A 9,883-nucleotide genomic window follows, 5' to 3' on the forward strand; every position below is an offset into this window, starting at 1 on the left:
AACAATAGGGAAATTTTTTTTTTTTTTGATAACCGTACCTGGAATATCTATCATAAGAAATTTCTATCAAACGCTTTGTTTGGCTCAAACTGACAAAAATTAAAAAAATATAAAATTACAATAATAATGTTTTCTATAGGTACAAGGTAAAGGTTAAGAACAATCTATACCATTAAATAAAGGAAGAAGCCATTCTTTACAGGTTGTACGAGCAGTGAACATAAAAATTAAATTTTAGTCAGTTTGAGCCAAACAAAGCGTTTGATAGAAATTTCTTATTTTTTTTAGATATTCCAGGTACGGTTTAAAAAAAAAAAAAATTTCCCTATTGTTCTATTCAATAGGGAATACAAATATATAGAGCACCTTATCGTTCTACTACTATTTTTAGGCCTTATAACACACACCTTTACGGGATTTACTAGAAAATGACTTCTCTCTTTGTTATTTGACAATTTCCTCATGTTCAATGAATTACAAAAATTTTAATAGTCAAATTTGTAATTAAGCACAATAAGAGGTGTGTAACTAATTATGTAATTAATATGTAATTGTGTATGATGATGTTATTACAGAATTATAAGATGGTAGAAGAAGGGGGAGATGAAACTCCAGGGGAGGGTGTAACAACACCCCCCACTCAGCAAATTAACCAAGGCTCATTTACTTTTCAAGAAAAACATAGAAAGAAAGAAGAGAAAATGATTTGGGTTATTGTTGGGATTATTTAGTAATAGTATCAAGGGATCTTAAGGGATAGGACAATGGCCGATAAATTATTGTACATTCCCAATGATGATGCATAAGTTAACCTCTTCTGTATGTTTCAATAAGTGGTTGTAATTTTTGGACACTCAACTTGACGAACTAACCAATTAAAACTCAATAATAGTCCCCAAAGTTGTTGTTCAGGGAAGAATTAAGAAAACGTTTAATAAAACTTCGGGGACTAGTGTAATAGACAGCCTGATGTACCCTTCCTCCCTGAATAGCAATCAAACACCCTAAGTTAAAAAAATCCTTAATCTTATGAACACTTACTAAGCGGATAGGAAGTTTAGTTCAAGCACCAACCCTAGTAAGACGAAGAAAGTCCCTCAATTACGTCATAAAAATGAGGGATGAGGAAAGGAGGATTGGAAAAGAAAATCTCTAAAAAAGAGATGGATAATCCCTCGTTTTTATGACGTAACATGCTGATTTTTTTGAAGGACTTTCTTTGTCTTCCAACCCTGGAATATTTTCATCATTAGAATTTTAGGTGGAATGTTGATTTGTCATTTTTCGTTTTGTTTCTAAAGTAAATGTTTGGTTCAGTATATTATGGAGTATGTATTCCCCAAGATTTAATATTAGACAATGATGACAAACAATTACAAACTGTTTTCACAGATAAACTAGATGCTTTTAAGGTAATTTTTTCAATCATTATATTTTACATTCTAATGTAATACATTTTAAAGTGCAATTTCCTAATTTCAGTCCACCTTTTAAACACGTACATTGAAGTTAAATTGATTTTCAAGGAGGGAGGGTACATTAGGCTGTTTATTTTACTATTATTCAAAGTCTTATAACAACGTTTTCGTTTCGTTGGCTTAACATCAACAACTTTGGAGACTTGAATTTTGGTTGTTTGGTTCATTTAGTTGTGTGTCAATGGTTTCAACCACTAATTGTAAAGGGTGAGCAACAAATGCGTAGGTTTTTAAAATTCAAATTGCGCGGCTTGTGTTGATGGTAGAAAGTAGGCATACCGTTAGAACCATTAAGAAGTCTATTTTTTGGAAATATGAAAACGGTTCCTGTGCTACACATAGGCAAGGAGCTACGCGTTAAAAAAATTCATAGATATTTAAAATTCAAATTGCGCGGCTTGTGTTAATAGTAGACATTTTACCACGTAGCTCCCTATTTATACGTAACAGATGAATTGTTCTTATATTTCCAAAAAATACACTTCGTAGTGGTTCTAACGGTATGCGTAAAATTTTCTACTATTAACACAAGACGCGCAATTTGAATTTTAAAAATCTACGCATTTTTTTGCTTACCCTTTTAATCTACAGAATGGGTAATTTTTTGTATCATCATTGGCGATGTACATAAATTAATAGGGCCATTGTCTTATTCCTTTAGATCCCTTTCACCTGAAATGTTGTTACCTTGAAATTATGGACGTCACTTAATTGTGGATGCACCTGACATAATTTTAAATTGACATTTTTTTAGGTGTTAAAAGAATATAAAGGATCTAGATTCAAAGTTTTTAATTCTGAAAAAGAAGCATCAGAATTTTCTACCAGCACCCAACCCTTGCAGGAAACACAGGTTAATACATTTTCCAGTATGGCTTTGAAACCGATTAATATCCACTGGATTAGAACCGGTTCTCAGACATACTGAAAAATCATGCATAGTATTGTATTACTGTCAATATTCCACGAATATTTAAAAAATCATATAATTAAATTTTGTTAATCTGGACTTCGGCCCATTGGGGCCGTCTAACAAATCTTCTAATTTTTCATTTTAATGTCTGCGGAAAGCTGTCTATATTACAATGCGAAAAATAACTAGTATATGAAGACTTTCTTCTTATCAATGGACACATTATTGAACGTATAAGCCATTTATAACTTAATTAAGTAACACAAACTCATTATAACCAACATTTTAAAGAGTAGGTAAACTTAATTTTTGTCTTTGCTTTTATCTAATGTATGCTTATTTCTGCCTTTTAATTTTATCATGGGATGATGTTATTTCTTTTAAAACTTTGGATACCAGTACCAGAAAAATTTAGAAAATATTTTTCTAGGGTTTAAAACACCGAAAAACATTCCAGACAACTAATAAAGGGGGGGGGGGGGTAATGCAACCATCTCGTAATCAATGATTAAATGGCACTTAGAATCCGAATTTCTTTACGAAACTTGGAATGAGTAATCCTTCTATTTTCCCTAAATTGGATTGATTACAAGATGGTTGCATTAACCCCCCCCCCTTATTGTATTAATGTTAAGGTATCAACACCCGTGCCAAGCGAAGGTTCAACTTATGGTTCACTAAAATCTCAACAAACTGTCAAGTTCAGAAAAGCTTTAGAATCTGGAAATATGGACTATGTCATGGAATGTATTAGGTAGGTTTCATTTTTACACTTTCTTTTTATAGATAGACAACAGTCGATATATTATCACATGGATGTTGCACCACATTTTCAGGCTCTCTGATAAAAAGATGCTCGCAGCTTGCTAAATAACTATACCTCCTTTACCACATCCCATCTCATCCTACTGGATGTACGAACTAACCCAATAAATGAGGTCCATATTAGCAAGCTAAAATGACCACAAATTTTCCCTTGTCAAAATATCCATCTATATCCATTATTTGAGGTACAAAATTAAACAATTTTTAGGGAAAATCCTCGCTACCTGATGACCCCAAGTGACACGCCAGCAATATTGCAGGAGGGCTCCAGATACAATGCGCTCCATGTTGTAGCTAAGAGTGGCAAACATCAGCTATGCAAGATTATCCTGGATTTTATTAAAGGTTAGTTATTAAAGTAAAATGATAGAGGGGTCACGAGTTATGGGGTGGTCACCCTGTGTCGACTTTCAATTGGGTCTTTGAATATCAGTTAATAGCGTCGGCAATGTTAACACAGCCAAGTCGCTATACTACAAAAGAGCAGAAAGCAATTTGCCAGCAGACGAAAAAGGTCCCCACAACCGGAACCAGGTAGTTGTCTGGGTTATACACCTATACTTATTATATACATTTATTGAAAGAATAACTCCGCTAATTAAGAATTCTTGATATTTTTCATTGTTTAGACTCGTTGACAACAGCCATGTACCCGGAGGCGGATCCTGGCCAGAACCAGATTCGCCAGGTACACCTGCTTGACCTGTACCTCAACATGCCAGACAAGGGGAGTGGGGACACCCCCCTGCATCTGGCTGCCAAGATGAATAACTACGAGGTATTCTTCTTACAAATATTTGAAATAAATGGATAATATTAATCTTGTTTAATAGTTTAAGTATGCAGTAACAATAAAATATATCAATTGGGGATGGCAATCCGTCTAATTTTTGGACCGGATTCGGATTCTTACAATAATCCGTTCAAAAATAAAACGGATTCTCCGTGGATTCCGGATTCTTATTTTTTTTGACGGAATTCGGATTCTGGATTCTTGATTCTAGCAATATTTAAAAGGCTTTAAAATTAATAAAGGGGGGGGGGGTTTAATGCAATCATCTCGTAATCAATGTATAAATGGCAATTAGAATTCGAATTTCGATCTGAAATTTTGCATGAGGAACCCTTGGTAGGTCTATTTTCCCTAGATCGATTAAAAAGTTGGAAAAGTAACGACTATCGGCTGCCGGCTCAGACGTTTAGCTGTTTTGGGGCTTTTTTTAGGGCAAAATTATCGATAAACCACCAATAAACTTTTTAAAAATTTCTAGTACTAGCTGTTTAACAGCTAAAATCGACTAAAAAAGGCTGGTAGAAGCTATAAAATACCAAGAGTATCATTTTTAGACCGAATAATTTAAAACTCATTCAAAAAGTTGATTCCTCCGTAATTAATGATGGATATGCCCTGAAAATAGCCAAAAACCGGCTTAACGGCTGAGCTGCCAGCCGTTACTTTTTCTAACTTTTTATTCGATTTAGGGAAAATAGACCTACCAAGGGTTCCTCATGCAAAATTTCAGATTGAAATTCGAATTCTCAAGTGCCATTTATACATTGATTACGAGATGGTTGCATTAACCCCCCCCCCCCCCCCCACCTTAAATTATACCGGGTACTGGGAAGAATATATATAGCTGCGTTTTTTTCATATTTTCTGATCTCTCCACTTGGTGGTGTAGGTAATTTTAGCCTAACAATTAAGAATCCGAATCCGCTATAAAAAATACTGATTCCGGATTCGGATTCTGGATTCCAAAATTGGGCGGATTCCGGATTCGGATTGCCAACCCTAATATCAATATCCTTAAATGTAAAGTAGTAGTTTTTTTTGTCTGTATCGAAGTATCTTTCTTACCGATAAACCGATGTGGTTCTCCTTTACTGTGTAGCTTCTTATAGGACCAGGGAAGGTTTATGCTTATTTTTGTGGAGGAAATGATTTAGGAAAATACAAGGGAAATTTTATTGAAAAATAAGAAGTTTGTCTCACATTAGGTATTCAAAATTATCTATTGGTCGTAAAAAGGCCAAAAAAGGAGATAATGAATATCAAAGCAATTTTAATAAGAACACCTTTGTCTTGCATTCTTTTTTTTCACGCAAAATATCAGTGGATTTTGTAGAGAATATACGTGGATAATATGACGGGAAAAATTGTCGTCAATTTTCCTTGCTAACCTGGAACTCGTTTATTGATCACTTCGTTTATCCAGTAGAAGATAAGGGGATAGGGTAAAGTGGGTTGAAAGAGGGTATCTATTGTTATTTTAGCCTGCTACAATTTTCACTTTATTAGAGAGCATGAAATTCTGGCATAAGATCCAAGTAATAATATATCCATTGTAAAAAGATGTTGTTTTTGAGGTTGTTAAACTGTTGACACAGGAGCCGTCTCTGGATACAACGAGAATAAACAAGTTTGGAGAATCTGCGCTTGACGTTATTGGCTCCAGAGCAAAGGAAACACAAAATATAAATTACTAAGAATACCTAAGCTTTTAAAAGTAAAATCTAACAGAATAAAGTATTTTCACAATACTTTTATTTTTAAAAAGCAAAGCTTTTCTATAATTATGCTTTATCCGTCCGTCCGTAACGAATTGCTTTTTTTTTGATAATTTATAAGTATGTTAGAATTGTTTAACACGCTGATTTTTAAACTCTTTTGACTACAACTTTTTGATGTAATTAACCAATTCATCTGATTTTTTGGATGTTGTCATCCTTGTTAAAGGAAATTTGTCATCCTTGTTTAAGGAAATTGAAGGTTTTAATAAATACCTACTGAAATGTAACTCTAAAATGACACAAATGCCATGTTTTGTTTAATGATTACAGACTAAAAGCGCAGAGATAGAGAACAAGATACGAGAGGCCATCACAGCTATGCATTACATCCCTGTACTGAGAGAGTTGGATGGGACTCCGTACCTAGGTAGGTTATTCTTATGGCTTATAAACAGTAAACATCTACCCTCTTAGGGGGGGGGGGGGAGTAAAGGGTGTTTACCCACCTCAAACCCATCATTTCAGGCCACTCAAAATTTTAATAAATACATTAGATGACCCCTGAAACCTTTAAATCCCACAATTTACCCACCTAAAAAAAAGCTTTGACGTCCTTGTCTGTCATTTCGGACCTAACACTATGAAGCTGATTAAATGAATATCTATGGGGGATTTACCTATCTACCAATTAGATAGGATTTCACCAAAAGGTCCTGCCCAATAAAAATACACTTTAGAACTACTTACTGGTTAAGATGTTATCCCTTTCTTTAATATTGATGCTTTTCTGAATTTTAAATAAATGATAAAATATAGCTAATAAAACTGACATCTGAATATCAATACCATAAACTCACTTATTTTGGAACTAAATTGCAAAAAAAAAGGGTAAGGTAGGTTTTTTCCCTATGCTTAATCCCTGCCGGGGGCCCTAACCTTTCGGGGCAAATACCTGCGGCGAAAAACCCTGCTGGGCTACCAAGAATTACCCAATATTACCTAACAGAAAATAATAAACAAACATATCTAATATTAAGGTGCTCCAGTCCCGCATTCTGAAGTGCCTCGTCAGTTATTCCGTGCCTCACCTCCGCTCCTTGGCTCCGAGGATGTTCTGGATTCCAGAATTTCGTCTCCGAGAAGACGGAGCGGCGAATCATTGGACTCTCCTCTCATCAATATTGTGTCACCAAGAACTCCCAGGAAAGGAATACCTAATGGGAAATTAAGTTTATTTTTTGGGTTCATTTTTATTGTACAAATGCAACATTTAAAACTATTTTTTTTTTTTACACAAGTTAAACTAAGCCCCATTCATAATAATCATCTAATGGCTTTAAGCCCACCTTAAATAACAACTTAATTAATTTGAAAAAATGTTTTTTATTCAGATTATTTTTTCGAAGTAAAGATGACCTTTTTATCCGCCTCTCAAATATTTTTTTATTTATTTTTCTAGTTGGCTCTACTTTATTCCTGGCTTTAAATTCCTAACTTTTTTACATTTCCTAATGTTCTTGTCTATTTAGACAAATGAATGGGTTGAATAAAACATTTACATTGACCAGTCCTGGATCCCCGATGGGGCTAAGAAGAAATCAGGTATTTTAACCTTAGGATTTTTATTTTAAATGTTGTTTAGTACCTATAGAAATATGAATTTTAATAACTATTTATCGCATCGTATTATTGACGTCCTTTTGTTTTAAAATGCGTCTAAAATTTTATGTAACACGATGCAATACATGATTTTCAAGTATGACTGAGAACCGGTTCTAATTAAGCGGATTTTAATCGGTTTTGAAGCCATTCTGGAAGACCTAGTTATTTCTCGCATCGTATTATAACAGCTTTCCGCGGATATAAAAATGTAGAATTATAAGATTTAAACCATTTTTTTAGCTCCGAGATGCCGAAGCATTTTAATGTTTAAGGTTTTAATCTTATGATTGTAGGTACATTTTTATATTTGTAAAACATTTTCTGTATGTAATACAATGCTATACATGATTTTTCAGTATAGCTGAGAACCGGTTCTAAAGCAGCGGATATTAATCAGTTTCGAAGCCATACTGTAAAATTTATTATTTATTTTAGGGAGGACCAGGATCAATCGTCTCACCCAGAGCCGATCAATCGGCTGAGCTGATGAAATCTCCGCTGTTTATTTCTGCCCTTATCGGTCCTCTTTCGGAGGTTTGTGATATCTTTCCTATTAAATAAATTGCCAGTGAAAATATCGTAAAAATGAGACTTTCCATACAATGAATTTATTATTACTTCAGGATCTTACACCATATTGTCATGTACTCTAATAAAGTAAGACTTAAAGCTGGCTTTAAAGATTAAAACCAGTTTTGTTAGACCCGTGGGGCCCAAGGCCCAGCTAACAAAACCGGTATACATTTTTATTGTAATATTTGTGGTAAATTGTCTCTAATACAATGCTTTACGTGATTTTCAGTATGAATGAGAACCTGTTTTAATCCAGCGGATATTAGTCGGTTTCGAAGCCTTACTGGAAACTACTTTTAATTCATTTATCCAAAATCAATAAAAGCCATATTTTTAGGAAAAAGCTGCAAGTGCCTATAAAGAATTAAAGAGGAGAGATAAAGCCTCTCAAAGATTCCAAGATTTGGACAAGGGATTAGAAAGACAATGCGATAGGGATGTTTGATGTTGTAATCTTTATTTCCTTGTTCATTAATTTCATTGTGCTGTATGTCAGGGAGGTAGGGGACTTTGGGCTGTTTATTACACTAGTTCCCAAATTCTTATGATACCGTTTTCCTGTTCGTTGGCTTAACAACCTTGGAGACTTTTATTGAATTTTGATTAGTAGGTTTATTTATTTGAGTGTCCTAATGTTTCAACAGCTAATTGTAATCTACAGAAGGGGTAGTTTTGTGTATTTTTATTGGGGATGTACAGTACATCAATTAATCGGGCATTGCCTTATCGCTCTAAATCCTTACCTTTAAATAGTTATATTCAAACAAGGATGACAACATCCATAAGTAGCGAAGCACAAAAAATTGTGGATGGTAATACGTAGAAGTAGATTTAAAGTGTATTTATTTAAATCAAGAATAGATTTATTGGAGAAAATAAACACAAAACCTTGTTTTATTTTGTATGATGAAGACGGTTAAAGTAAATTACATACTAGATGCACATAACAATGGGAAAAAATATTTTGAAACTGTTAATGCAAAAAGTTTTAAAATAAGACCAAAAATACCAAAGATATGGGGAAATATGTCAAACATTTAAAAATAGCCCAAAACCTGCTAAAAGGCAGTTTAGCCGCCATTGTTTCTTTTCTTAAAACGCCAGAAATTTAATTTTAATATCTTTAACTGAAAATGTTTTGAAAATTTGACCATAAACACCAAAGATATGTGTAAAAATGTGAAAAATATAAAAGTAGCCAAAAACCTGCAAAAGGCAGACTGACTGCCATTGTTGTTTTCTTTAAACTACAGGAAATTTAATTTTGATATCTTTAACTGAAAAAATTTTGAAAATCGGACCATAAACACCAAAGATATGGAGAAAAGAGTGAAAAATATAAAAATAGCCAAAAACCTGCAAAAAGGCAGTCTGACTGTCATTGTTGTTTTCTTCAAACGACAGGAAATTCAGTTTTGATATCTATAACTTAAAAAATTTCGAAAATCGGACCATAAACACCAAAGATATGGGGAAAAATGTAAAAAATATAAAAATAGCCAAAAACCTGCAAAAAGGCAGTCTGACCGTCATTGTTGATTCTTCAAATGACGGGAAATTTAATTTTGATATCTTTAACTGAAAAAATTTTGAAAATCGGACCATAAACACCAAAGATATGGGGAAAATTTGGAAAATATAAAAAATAGCCTAAAACCTGCTAAAAAGCAGTCCGACCGCCATTGATGTTTTATAGTTAACTGTGCTCCTTAATGATGGGAATGTTGTCAAAAAATTTCAGCTCTCTATCTTTTATAGGAGCTGAGAAAATCACGATTCCCCCAATTCATTAATTACGGACGGACAGACGGACGGACGGACGGACAGACGGACAGACGGACGGACATTGTGAATTATAGAGTAGCTTCGCTACTAAAAACTTTACCTATTATACCTAGGTATTATTTCTCAAAAGTTTAAA

At 33.8% G+C, this 9,883-nt stretch overlaps 1 protein-coding gene across 1 annotated transcript; it reads left to right on the forward strand.

Annotated features, from left to right (window-relative positions):
• Positions 1-562: 562 nt before the first annotated feature.
• On the forward strand, positions 563-8,407 carry Ankle2 (ankyrin repeat and LEM domain-containing protein 2). The gene is made up of 12 exons (XM_080151902.1): positions 563-657; positions 1,318-1,412; positions 2,233-2,331; positions 3,027-3,145; positions 3,425-3,561; positions 3,846-3,994; positions 5,584-5,677; positions 6,056-6,154; positions 6,765-6,928; positions 7,255-7,329; positions 7,825-7,923; positions 8,300-8,407. Exons 1-12 carry the CDS (start codon positions 564-566, stop codon positions 8,405-8,407), a joined length of 1,332 nt encoding a protein of 443 aa, XP_080008028.1. The 5' UTR covers position 563.
• The last annotated feature ends 1,476 nt before the right edge of the window (positions 8,408-9,883 follow it).

This window comes from Acartia tonsa, chromosome 2, assembly GCF_053477335.1.
Source record: "Acartia tonsa isolate MP-2025a chromosome 2, ASM5347733v1, whole genome shotgun sequence".
In the NCBI taxonomy this organism is placed as follows: domain Eukaryota; kingdom Metazoa; phylum Arthropoda; class Copepoda; order Calanoida; family Acartiidae; genus Acartia; species Acartia tonsa.